The 14,248-nt window shown below is 44.0% G+C and overlaps 1 protein-coding gene across 1 annotated transcript in view; it reads left to right on the forward strand.

The window, feature by feature from the left end:
• ATP9A (ATPase phospholipid transporting 9A) overlaps positions 1–14,248 on the forward strand; it is a 482,075-nt gene that overhangs the window by 181,114 nt on the left and 286,713 nt on the right. The window contains exons 10-11 of the mRNA XM_086932451.1: positions 10,108–10,184; positions 12,170–12,330. Coding sequence (XP_086788577.1) covers positions 10,108–10,184; positions 12,170–12,330 — 238 coding nt within the window. The remainder of the gene's footprint in view (positions 1–10,107; positions 10,185–12,169; positions 12,331–14,248) is intronic.

The following is a 14,248-nucleotide window of genomic DNA, read 5'->3' on the forward strand; positions in this document are numbered from 1 at the left end:
TGTTCATAAATTCTGCACGTCTAACCTGCTCGTGTTGTGGTAAGATATGGAAAGAATGAGGGGAAACAGTGGGAGTAAGTTTAGATTCAGAAGAAGGGGTAGGTGAAGCAAAAGGCAATAGTGACTGTATCACATAATAAACTCCACCCACCAATAACGAAGAAACAGTTAGAAATAGAAGGAACACCTGAAACATGAAGCATTTAGTACGTACAATCCTATGAAATTCGAATCTTTGAGATTGAGTCTTTTCCAATTCCGACAGCTTTGAGAAAGCCATCCTCTAAAACCATCCGCAACGTTCTTGACGCACTTCGTTCTGTGTAGCAATAGTCAATCCCCAGGAGTTCCTAGGAATCGACGGTCTCCAACCTAGTGTCAGGACCTACTAAACAGAAGGAAGTACCCGCACGGCCCTACGGTCCACCCGGATGTAAGGTTCTTTTAATTAAACAATATATATAAAATCTCCTAGCTGTGGAAACAAATACACATATGCGGAAAAAAACTCAGAATTCATACAAAAATCACAGTTATTTAAAAACGTTCAAAGTGATAATGGGGTAACGTGCATTTCAAAAAGGAAAAAGCAAAAATAATTTCATTTTATTAGTCTCTAGTGTTAGAACGGAGAAAATATCTGCTTCTTCCAGGGCGAGTCTGTTCTTCAAACAGTTGGTCGGATGATGAAACAGAGTCCTGTCGATCAGACAATTGTTCAGGTCTTGAATTTTCCAATGACAAAGGCTCAACAGTTTCTTCCGGCTTCACTGAAGTCTCTCCCACAGGCTGAGCGTCACTGAATCGAACAAAGTTCGGCAAAACCTCAGTTTCAGACGAAGCAATGCCCTTCCTCACCCATGAGTCCGCTGGCAAAGGGATTGGTACTTTCTTGGTATGGGTGGCATGCACCCAATGTTTGCGCCCCTCCAAACGAACAGCAGTCCTCGTGGCAAGGAGCACCTGGTAGGGCCCGATAAACCTTGGTTCAAGATTTCGTTTTCGGCCAAAGTTCCTCGTAACCACCCAGTCTCCGGGCTGGAGCTGGTGGCCTGGGCCCTCCGTCTGCGTCGGCAGTGCTTCAAAAACCTGTTGGTGAATTAACCTCAGTTTAGCAGTCAGATCATGAAGATAATCAATCAGCATTGGATATTCAAGATCAACAAACGCACTGGGTCTAGGGACCCCCCAAACATTAGCTGGACGGCCGAACACAATCTCATATGGGCTGAGCCCTACTCGAGAGTGTACGGTCGCCCTAGTTGACAGAAGAGCTAAGGGCAAAGCGTCAGGCCACAAGAGACCAGTCGTAGCCTGAATCTTTGCGAGTTTCAATTTGAGAGTTCCATTGTATCCCTCAACCAAACCTGCTGACTGGGGATGGTTGGCGCTGTGGAATTTTTGTGTAATTCCAAGGCCCTTACACACACTCTTCATCACACTTCCCACAAACTCACTTCCGTTATCAGACCATACAATCCGTGGCATTCCATACCGAGGAAAGTATTCCTTCAGTAGGATCTTCGCTGTTGACAGGGCAGTATTGTCTTTGAGAGGGTAGGCTTCGATCCACCGGGAGAATGCGCAAACCACAACTAAAACGTATTTTAGGTTATTGCATCGCTCCATATGAATGAAATCCAACTGAATTACCTGAAAGGGACATGAAGGAGGAGCAAAGTGGCCAGGGGGTGTAGGAGTTCCCTTGCCAGGATTGTACATCATACATATCATGCAACTCTTGACCAATCTCTCAGCGCACTTAGCGATACCATCATTCTTCCATACAGGAGACAACAACTTGCAAATACCTTTCGCACTAATATGTGACAACCCATGTGCCATGGTCACAACAGCTAACACATATGCATCCGGCAACATCCACCTTTTATTCTCCGACAAATCAATCCAACAGCCATTCGCATCCATCTTTCCCGTACTCTCTTTCCACTTGGTCTTTTCAGTCTCGGTGGCCTCATTCTGAATCGCTTTCACACTCTCAATAGTGTCTTCACACATACCAGCTTCTACAGGCCACCTTACCGAACTCGTCACGTACATTCTAGTTGTAAGGTTCCTCGCAGTCTCCTTAGCAATCTCATCAGCGAATGCATTGCCACGACCAACATCATCCATCACCTTACGGCGTGCACTATATTTAATAATCGCCACCTGCTTGGGTAATGTAAGTGCATCCAAAAGATCATTCACAAGCTGTCCATGCTGAATCTTCGTACCATGCGATGTCATAAAACCTCTCTCTCTCCACAAACATCCAAAACTGTGCGCAACACCAAACGCATACTGGCTATCCGTAAACACATTCACCCGTTTCCCTTTCGACAAAACACACGCTCTGGTTAAGGCAATTAGCTCTGCCGCCTGTGCAGAGTTCTGATTCAATCTTGCAGTCTCCACAACCGTACTCAACGTCACCACAGCATACGCAGTCGCCACGTCACCATTCGGCAATTTAAAACACGAACCATCCACATGCAAAGTACCATCGGGTTCTTCCAATGGAGTGTTTTTTAGGTCAACACGACCCTTTGTTTCCTCCTCAGTTCGTAAGTAACAGTTGTGTGCGATTACCTCATCTGATTCCATATTGGTTGGCAACAAAGTCGCCGGGTTTAGGACATTGCAGCGTTTTATTTGAATGTGACTTGCCAAAAGCGTCAACTCATAACCAGACAACCTTGCGCTCGTCAGATGTTGCGTTTTCGTACGATTCAAAAGAGTGTCAACTGCATGCGGAACCATCACCGTAAGCATATTATCCATGACCAATCCTGCAGATTGTCGGATGGACACCGCAGCTGCCGCTGTTGCTCTCAAACAACTCGGCAATGCTCTAGCTACTGGGTCCAAGGTCGAGGAAAAATATGCACATGGACGTTGCTTACCACCAAATTGTTGCGTCAAAACACTCAACGCACAACCTTCCCTCTTATGAACGTATAGTGTAAACGGCTTACTGTAGTCAGGAGTACCTAATACAGGGGCCGAACACAACGCATCACGTAATTCAGAAAAACTTTTCTGACATTCTTCCGTCCATGGCAAAGGAGTTGGAACATCCTTGCACGTAAGAGCTACCAATGGTTTCGCTAGCAATGAAAAATTTGGAATCCATTGCCTGCAGTATGACGTGATACCCAAAAAGGCACGCACATCTCTTTGAGTTGTTGGCACAGTCATTCGAGCGATCGCTGCAATTCTCTCTGGGGTCAACCTTCTTCCCTCCTTTGACAATAAGTGACCTAAATAGGTGACTTCTTGGCAACAATATTGCAGTTTAGAATGTGACACCTTATGATGTAAGTCACAGAGATGTTGCAACAAAGACACTGTAGCAGTTTTGCAAATGTCCTGTGTGTCCGCAGCCACCAATAAGTCATCGACATATTGGATCAAGGCCGCACCAGCCGGCAACACAAACGCGTCAAGTTGGCTTTTCAGGGCTTGGCTGTATATCGATGGACTCTCACAGTAGCCCTGAGGAGCGTGTTTAAACCTAAAGCTGCGGCCACCTAAAGAGAAACCGAAAAGGTCCCTGCTCTCTTCAGCAATCGGAATGCTAAAGAAAGCATTCTTTAGATCGATCACTGAGAACCAGGATGCAGATGCTGGAATCAGAGTCAGTAAAGCCGTAATGTCAGGCACCACAGGGAACTGAGGAATCACAATTTTGTTCACCTCCCGTAAATCAATAACAAAACGATAAACAGGAGGCTTAGACGGATCAGTACGTTTCAAGATGGGTAACACCAGGCTATTACACACGTTTCCCCGTGTCTCCTCGATAACATCTTTCTCGATCAAATCATAGATGATCGCCAACAATGCTCGTTCACCATCAAGGGATATACAATACTGGGGAATGCGTGGTAATCGCACATTCGATTTCAGCTGAACAACATAAGGGGAGATATCAAGCAGGCCCACGTCATTGGGACCTGTTGCCCATAAAGATGCAGGAAGAGAACTCAATTCCGGTGGGAGCTTATCGATGGACAAGTACATAGGAGAGATTACTCTCTCACCCAATGTAAGCTTCACTCCCGCAGGAGAACAATACAAAGTCGCATACAGACGTTTCAGCAAATCCAGGCCCAAAAGATTTTCACCACAACCAGTAGTTAAAATCAAAGGAGCTTTTAGCTCACGAGGTCCAATTGTAAGGGGCAAAGGGCGAGAAACCGGATTGCTAACAGGGGCGCCAGAGAATCCAACGGAAACATTTGTTAAGCCAGACAAAGGGGCGCCAGAGAGTTTCGAATGCATGATGGAACTTTTCGCTGCACCAGTGTCCAACAGAAAAGGCTCAACTACGCCCGAGGTGGCAACTGCGACGTAAGGCCCTCTCTGATCAACTGGAACTGATACTACTCCCTCTCTTTGTCTATGGCTGTCCTAGTAGTTACCGTCGTCGGTACCCTGATCGACGTAATAATCATCCACATTGTATTGTGCGGATCTACCTGATGATGACCCACGCTGATCAAAACAATTATTAGAATCAGAGGAATTGTTAGAACGATCATTTTGAACACCGCAACCTCTACCTCGTGAAGCCTGTTGAGGACCACTACGGCCTCCTCTAGATGAATTGCCACTATTTCGATCACGCAAAACTGGACAATCAAATTTCAAATGACCTTCACCTCTACAATAGGCACACTGATTGTACCCAAGCATAGATCTCTGCGAAGAAAAGTCATTCCGTGATTGTGACCTAGCGGGCTGCGATTGCGATCGATTCCGCTGCTGAGAATCATTCGGATACGAGCGCGGAGGATATGCTTGTTGCAACAAAACTTTCGTTTTGAGTTCTTTCGTCTTTTTATCTGCACAATCGCTTTCTTCTTTCTCTCTGTTTTCGTAATATTGAGCCGTAGCCAATATCTGGGCAGAAGTAGAAACAGCCCACGCACTCTCTGAATTCTTCAATTTATTGCTTAGATCAGGCAACAAATTCGATACAAATTTGTCCACAAACAGTCTCTGACCCCCTTCAGTGCCCATATCTTGACCACTATGATCGATAAATGCCTCCTCAAATCTCGTAAAGAAATCGGAGACACTCTCGTCTTTCTTTTGCTTGCAAGCGGACAATTTGTCCCAGTTAACTTTCATAGCTGGCATAAGCGTTTTCATAAGGGTAATTATTCTTTGTGGAAGATCAGTGATGAGCTGTTCAGGCTTAGCTCCACCAACTTGTCGTCCGTCCGCCACCACAAGAGCAGCCCAATCACCTCCTAACTCGGCTACATGGTTTTCCTGACGAATGTTCGCCCATACCGGCTGCGGTACGACATTGCCGAACAACATATCGATGTCGGCAAGATTCATTATCGTAGCATCCACTAACTAGGACAATTCTTTATAGTACCCTGCAGGATTTTTGCGAGGGTCTGGCAAAGTTTGTTTAACCTGCAAAACTTCCGATCGCTTCCATGGGAGGTGTATCCACACTCTCTGGAAGTGTGGCAGGATCGGAGGGGCAGCACCAGGGTTACCTGGCATATACACTGGTGGAACTTCTCGCATGGGAAACTGACCAGGCGTTGCTATCCACTCTTCAGTTTCATCCTTAAATAATGCTCGAGGCATTATAGCAGGACGAAAAGATAGCAACTGCTCGACAGCACGTCGAACATTGCTACCCACCATTATTCCACTCGCAAACTGAAGCTGAAGGTCAGTTAAAGCAGCTAATACATCATCAGCCGCATCAACTGATATCTGATCACGTAAGAGTTTTCACATTTCTTCAAACGCAAATCTTTGTGTCGGCTCATTAAATTGAGAAAACGTATCGACAACCACACGTGGAGGATTCCTAAGGGGATATCTAATCCAATTTGTCGCCATATTATATAGCGTGTCACGTTCCCTACCACCAGGAAGCTGACTTCGTCTTTGGGGAGCATCAGAACCAGCGGACCCAAGAATCGGTCCAAGAGAAGTGAAGAGGTTAGCAGCAACAGTAGGAACACGACGTCGAGCAGACGGGTTAGAAGAGTAAAGCAAAGGGGTAACAAGAGAAGTGTCAGAAACAGAAGGGACAGCAGGGGTAACCACAACAGTGGAAGTAGCGGGAACAGGAGTATGAGAAGGTATAGACGGAGGAGCAGTAGGAACAGGAGCAGGTTGAGGAACAGGAACAGGTTGAGGAGCAGGAGGAACCACAGGAACTGTGGTATCCTGCGCATAGGGAGGTGGCGACTTCAGTAGATAAGACAACAAAGGATCCTCTACTGCATCCTCTCCTTTCTTATCCGTATCCGTCGGTAATGCGGGATAACATTTATCCACTGTCATGCGTTGCAATCTATCAAAAATTTCCTTTTCCTTCTCTTCTTTGTCTCGCTGAAACTGCTCTGCATTTCTCATTGTTGTAACAATACCTTCACTCTTATTACGTTTAAGCTGTTTGATTTCTTTTTGTTTGGCTTCCTTACGCCATAACCGAAAGGAATCAAACATGGCCGGCCTTGCTTTTCTTTGGAACAATTTAGCTTCAAGATTATCTAAAATCGGGGTCTCAAAACTACCATGAGGTGGCCAACTAAGGACACCGTCTTCTTTGGTGTAGCGAACCCAGCAATCATTGAATGTAATAGGACCCACACCATGTCGACTATATAATTCATAAATTGGAGTTCCAACTGGAGGTATCGGACATGAGTCCTCCAATCGGGAATCCGCACCACAACCTCTAAAGCAACTGAACAAAGTACTACGGCCAGGCATCGTGCACACTAACCGAGTTTCACAAACTTCAAGGGTAATTGGGTTACAATATCCCCGCAAAATGCAAAAACCCTCGGTTTTTGGCGACTGCAGACGTCAAATAGAATAACTAAGAACAAAAATACGAAGAACCACAAATGCAATGGAACCATGCAACAACTAAGCACCCACAACAACTAAGGATTCTGGGGAGCGACCCACAAATACTTAATTCAAGGATCAATGGCGTCACCAGGAAGGCCCGTCAATCGTTTCGCTGTACCAAGGTCTACGCCAGGCGCCAAAACAGGTCTACAGTCAGGGCAGCAGTCCGTCGCAGCCGTCAGGAGGCGGGGATCTTCACGGGAAAAGTCGTCGGGCCACTTGTTTCGACAACTGGATCGATGAAGCGGGGTGCACCTTCCCTCGGAGATTTCACACGAAGTTCCTCACGATCGTCGGGCTTTGGACCGGTACCGCTGATGCAGCCCCACGTTGGGCGCCAACTGAAGGACTGGGTTCTGCTAAGACCCAGCGGTGCCAGGGATAACACCTGAAACCTTCGTGGGTTACCTGTTCCGGCGTACAAATGACAGAGACACGGGACACTTCCTTCGGCGTCAAAGATTCGAGGTTTATTTACTGCAGGGAACACAGAAGTCACGAGAAGTACATAGCATGTAGGTTCTGAGAGACTGCTTCAAATTGTATCTGTGCATCGCTCCTTTTATACAGTTTTTTGTTATACGATAACATGACGAACAGAAGTTTACAACCCGGTTCCCACAGTACATTTCATAGGGGGTCACTTTCATGTATTCAGGACCCGGAACATAATTACAGTAACATTTGGCGGTTCCCAACTGTAAAAGTACATCTTCCCACCATTAGTGCATTCCGTTCGGCTGTAAACCGAATCAAGGAAGAAACAGAAACAGGTGTAGAGGAAGACGAGGATAGCGAACAGATCGAAGAGAGTGTAAAAGGGGTGGTATCAGGAAACACTATTGCAGGGATCAAAGGAGACGTGCCTAATGAATGCACAACTGAGACAATAGACCGACACGACAAGATGAGCCTTGAGCGGAGCCATTTGCCTTACAGTGTCATCCCCCTCATCATAAAGACACCCTCAAAGGAACACGTGTCCTAAACACGAGCTTGGGAATCCCAGGGTCACGAAGCGGACAGTGTCCGTTCGCTGGCTACTTGAGGGCAAGAAACAAAATGGATGCCATATCTAAAATGGAACCCGTGGGTTCAGATGAAGAAACCCACGAAACAAACGAACGGTTTAGGCTAGTACAGCGAAAATGCGTACACCCACTAAGCTCGTCATTTGCGGTTCATAGATATCAGACTCGACCATATTCGGGCGAATGAAAAACACCACTTACGATTGTCACGGAACCTCATGCCGCTACTTTGTTGATTTATTACCTGGAATTTATGACTACCTTTTGGCTCTGTATGGTGTTTTTACTGATGATGTAGTGCTCTGTATTCATGTTCACAAAACAAAAAATCTTTAATAAACAGATCAAACAAAAAAAATGAGAACACATGAACACACCTGCAAGAAAAAGAAAACATTGCAACCTAATCAAACTTTCATGTTGAAGGTTAATCATTAGAATTAAAATGCTTAAGAACTTTGGTCAAGTTAATGTGTCAAAGCAGATATACAAGAACTGCGATTTGGCCACATTATAAGGAAAACATTAGTATACACACTCTTATAAATGTCGGGTTTATACAATGAATGCACCTTCAATATCTGGTCAAGTACATCACTTTATGTTAACGATATTAAATCACAAGAATATATGAGACCATGTGTACATATATATGGCATGTTCAAAAACGTAAAAGGGTGGCGCCAAAATGACGATGTTCCGGTGGCACATAGTATTTTTAACCTTATTTACACTGCTGTGGAAATGCATGAGTTGTGGCAGCTGGCACTGTGTAAAAACAGTTTGTTGTTTGATGTGGGTTTTCACAGCCCAGCTGTCAATCCGACCTTGTGCTAACAATATACATGTAGTGGACTTTGGTTCCACCTCTTTCAACCACGACCTTCTTTGACCAGCCTCTTGCAGCCTTTTGCTTGAGACTTTGTCAATCATAGCTCAGCCCAGTGAGGCAATCATCTGTCACTTAATCCTATTGGCTATTTGGTTGCATCATTTCACCTCCCCTTCAGTGCTTGCATTGAACTGAATGATGGACTAATTTTACAGCTTGTATCCTCTCTTCTTCTCCTGCTGGCTCCCTCCAGCGAGTCTCCCGTTATTGCTGCATATGTTAGCACTCTGAAAACATTGTCTTTGCAAAGACTTGTTTTTCTAATGTTCTGACGTTCTGACCAAATACTTGCCACACAAAAGTGATACTAGGCCAGAAGGACACAATGCAAGACCAGCCAAAGAAAGGAAGCAACTGTTTTTTGTTTTTTTTCTTGTATATGTAAAAATTTATTTTCAATAAAAAATATTTTGAAATAAAAAAAAGAAAAGCAAAAAAAACAAAAAAAACAAAAAAAAAACTGCAGCATGAGTTTTTGGGCCGGACAGTGGCATGTTAGGTGACATCATTGTCTTAAGCTGCAGTGTGCGGCTCCGGAGCAAAAAAAGCAGGCCAACTCTGTCCCTTTTTTGTGAGAAATAGGATAATGCTGACTTTTTCACCATGAAAAGTAGGAAAAATGAACCACAATACGTAAACCAGTAGAATCTAGCATCAGTCGCCCCTCTATAATGAATAATTCTTGTAGAAAGAAAATGAATGTTACAAGTTTATTGATAGCTAAGAGTCCAGTAATTCAATGAAGAACAGGCCTGTGCATCCCAAAGCCCCGGGACAAATATTTTCGAATGAAACCAGACCCATCTGTTGCAGGTTCCTGGTAGAGAAGGGTGCAATTATGGATCCTTCCAGTCAGAAATCTAATGGCCTGAGGGGTTTGGTCCGAGCCTTGAACTAATCATAATGTGCAAACTTTGGACTCCCTGGAAATTGAAAGTAAAATTAGGGCTATGTTGCTATGATCAATCGGCTGCAGCGGTGGCCTTTCATTGTGTCTTTGTTACCAAGTGCATAGTGTTAGCTTTACATGCATCCATCTGTGGCCTATGATGTATTCTTAACTATGCTTAAAAATACAGACATTGGTACTATTCCTCTGTAATACCATGCTTCCACATGTTCTTAACCTAAACCATCACGTGTAAGAGTTGTTTTCCTGGCGATCACCTCATGCTGATCAACATCAAAATGATGTATAAGGCATCATTTTGAGGACAATCTTTGATGTCGTTCGTTGCTGTAGTAGGAGGTTTATTTCTCATTTTCTGTGCCCTTTATCAGGTACTGTTATAGGAGTTGTGCTTTACACGGGCAAAGAACAGCGCAGTGTGATGAATACTTCAAATCCACGGAGCAAGGTAACATTGTGTTTTAATAAAAATAACAATTTATCTCCCTTATGTTTTAAAAAAAATTTAGTGCTCTGTTGAGAAAAACTTGTACATTGCAGCAGTGTCCTCCTTAACCAATCTTCAACTGAAATTTCCATTCTGATTATAACTGTTCAGATAAATATCTGTCAGCCATCCCTGTTGACTCTTTTTGTGAAAAAGCAACATTAGGTAGGGTGCGGCTGGACTTTGCATTTTCTACTGTTTTCCATTGGAGAACGCTCTAATATCCTTCGAGATCTTGTTCGCGCTATATAAAACTTTATAAATAAATAAATGTGAGGGGTTTTTATGGGTGACGGTGTAGTGTTGAACAACAGCAGGCATTTGTTTTTTTCTTTTTCTTTGTTTAACACCTTGCATGCTGCCGCGATTCTGCGCCTGTGCGGCAAAATCGCGAGTGGCCGGGTTTATGACGGCCCCCAGCTGTCATCAGCACACGAGCAACGTAGTGCATGACGGATGGGAGCCGTCATCAGCATGCAAGGGGTTAAATCGATTTTGAGTGCATATAGGGGAGGCTGGGATTTGAGAGTGGAACGCATTTGCAAGAGAGAAACATCTGTACATATTTAGAAACTGTCGGATACGTGGGTGAGAATTTTGGTGGTGGTGGTCATTAAAAGGGGTTTGTGCATCCCTACCCCACCGCTGTTCTCCTCTTGCACATCTGATCCATTGTATCAGAGTAAGGTGTGGGCATGATTCTATATTTTAAATGGTGTTTCTTGGGAAAGGTAAGATTTCTTAAGGTAAATTCTTTCTCTGATCTTTTAATATGCCAACTTGTATTCTATTTAATAAACCATGCATGAGCTGATGATAGCTGTAATCAATAGCACGCTCATGAATTCACAATATGATTCAGTTGGTAACATTTGTCATAGGACGTGTCATCTTACAACCCTGTTCCTAAAAATGTCATCATGCATTCACAAAGAAGTTGACTGCAGTACTTGCTGCGCCGCCAAATATGCAGTCTGTGGGGGAAAGAAATTGAACAGCCGCTCAATTAGCCAATAAAGTGCTTACTAATTATTTGTTATGATGCCCATTTAATTTACAAGCAGACACAGCAATTAAAATGATGACTGAAATGGAGTCACGCCATGTCTCGTGGACATGGTTTCTTCTCCTGTTTTCGAGCATTGAGTTTTGATTCTGGTCAAATGTGTGTCCTTGACAGGAATGGCTGCTACTGAGCTGGGTGGTGGGGCGGCATAAAAAAAATAAAAAGTACTTACCTGAATACCGCCGGCCCCCACCTCTCCTCCGTCCTGTTCTCCACTCAGGAAGCACACAGCCTCCCAGAATCCCCTAGCAAATGACGACGCTGCCTTACAACAGCGTTGTGATTGGTCCGAGCGCCATGGTTCGGTGCTCAGGGAGGGACTGGGACGCTGTGCATGTTCTCTACCCAGGCTGTACAATACAGCCTGTGGATAATATGTAAAGTGCACGGGCCGGCCAAACCGACATGCGCACTGAAAGTGCAGCCACCACTCCTCCTTTCTCGACAGCAGAGAGCCCGGCCTCGCCCTAACTTGGCTTCAACTGCAAGCCCCATACAAAAAATAAAATGATAATAACGGAACGTTATCATTTTATTTTTTGTATGGAGCTTGCTGTTGAAGCAGTGGGGCGACGCTCCTCCGCCTTAGTGGAGGAGCCGCTGCTGGTCCTTGACTGTGTCTCTTGCATGCTGTCATATTTCTAATTTTTTTGCTGTGTATATTTTGGTGTATGTGTCACGAATCCTGCATCAGTGGCTTAATGCAAAACGAGCAGAACGTGATGACGGACCTCAGAGTCTTACCATATCTCACAGATATTCATTGGCCCTGGGCTGAATGTGGGCCCGCTAAAGGGACGCCAGCCCTGCTGCGCCTCAGCGGCCACCATTACGCCCCTGGCCTAGGTCCTGAATGTAACCCTCATGTCTTCTTTTGCAGATTGGTCTTTTTGACCTGGAAGTCAACTGTTTGACGAAAATCCTCTTCAGCGCTCTCATCGTGGTGTCCTTGGTCATGGTTGCGCTGCAGCATTTCGCAGGCCGCTGGTATCTGCAGATAATCCGCTTTTTACTCCTTTTTTCCAACATTATTCCCATCAGGTGAGCAGATGTAGTTTGTCAGTGCTTGTTTGTGAGTGTCATGGTTATAGGAGGGTTGCAATGCTTCCTCCCCCTAACACCAAGTATTCGAAAACCCATCAGCATTTATTTATGTCTGACTTGACTGTTTCTGTCTCTTTCCTTTCCCCTGTGTGCCTATTTCTTCCTTTCTCACTAAAATTCTAATTTACATAGTTTGTAAATAGTTGCATTATTGTTATCTACAACTCTGCCTCTTTTCGAACTCGGTTATAATGTTGAAGTCTCTGCCACATATCTTCTGCCCAAAGGTCAGGAGACAATTAAATTCGACCTTTGACTTCAAATTAAATATGCACAGATTTTCATAAATTAGGTATCATTTGGAAGCCTGTGACATCTACATTCCAGCCCCGGGGTTATAAGGTCACGAAATCTGACCTTTTGCCTCAGTTAAAAAAATGAATGGCTGTTGCATGGCACACACACGCGCCCTTTGAGCTTTCAGAGAGGCTTTGTTTTTTTTTTTAATGCATCGCATGACTGTTCTTACCCTCACGTAAAGCGCATTTTGTTTAATTCAGATATCTGTTGCTTCCACCCGACATTTTATTGCACAAATATTGGTTTAATGACCGATCGCGCGCACTCAATTTTTTTTTTAATAAATTCGGAGTTTTCAATATCGGGCCTGTGAATATAGCTTTGCGCTATGTACTCATCCCGCACGCGCTCTGTATGGCTGTTTGACAGCATTTCAAACACGCGGCTTGCAGACAGAGAGGAGCCCTCCTGTTTCTCACGTAGGCTGCCCTACAGCTGATTAGTAAACTATGCATCTAAACATTAAACGGAAGTTTACAGAATTAATGTTAAACATCGTGTCCAGTCATCTTATTGGTTTACGCCATAAGTAACTTTCATGCAAAACAATACTTCCTTTCACTTGAGTGAGATTTATTTTCATTGGTCCTCAAAACAGCCTCACAGTGGAAAGCAAGTTATGCCTTCAACTTGTTAGGGACTCCACAAAAACTGCTATTGGTCATTTGTTTTGTTGGAAATCTTAAATTTTGCATCTGCAAATCGTATGCTAAATTATGTGTAAATTACAAAAAAATGCACTTTTGGGATATTTCGAGTGAGAATTGAACGTGAGAGTTTGATTCCTTCAGACGTCACTCGAGATACCTGAAATGGGATTGTGAGACAATTTCTGCCCCAAGCAGCAAAACTAGGTGAAATTTCACCCTGGCATAATTTCCGGCATTTCTCAAAAGTTACACAATGTGAAAATTACACAAATTAATTTGGCTTGGGCAATGTCATCATGGTAATTTCCTGCATACATCAATTGAGGATAATGCCTTGCTTGGGAACACAGTTCTTGCCTGTATCTATTTTTTGTAAGGAGTTGAGCTACATTGCCCACAGTCATGTAGTCAATATCTGTCTTTGCTATGTCCTAGCAGCAATCAATCCCTATGGATTGGGGATTTCTGATTTGTTTACGCAGGGAATTTATGTAAAATATGTATAAAGGCAAACCTTACCTACATGGCCTCACAACTCTACACAGTGTTTATTGAAACAGGATATGTCAACGATTTATAAATCATCCAAATAAAATTGGTACAATATCCATAAGCAGAACGTGGGTAGCCATTCAGTTAAGAAATAGTGTAAATATTATAAAACACATTTTGAGCTCTTGCCTGAAAGTATTCCGGTGCTAGTAGTCTCGTGCCTTGAAGTTGTTCCCGTCTGATCCCCGGAAGTAAAGTGTAGCTCTGTTACCGCAGACCAGATATGGTACTTTGTGAATATATATAAAGGTGGTGTTTGGGGCAGTGAGGTGTAAACATTGGTGGTGGCACTTTAGAATGAAAAGAAGACTACACCTCACAGTGTAGGTACTCAGGCAATAAAAATTTAGGAA

The sequence above is a fragment of the Lissotriton vulgaris genome, chromosome 7 (assembly GCF_964263255.1).
Source record: "Lissotriton vulgaris chromosome 7, aLisVul1.2, whole genome shotgun sequence".
Taxonomy (NCBI): domain Eukaryota; kingdom Metazoa; phylum Chordata; class Amphibia; order Caudata; family Salamandridae; genus Lissotriton; species Lissotriton vulgaris.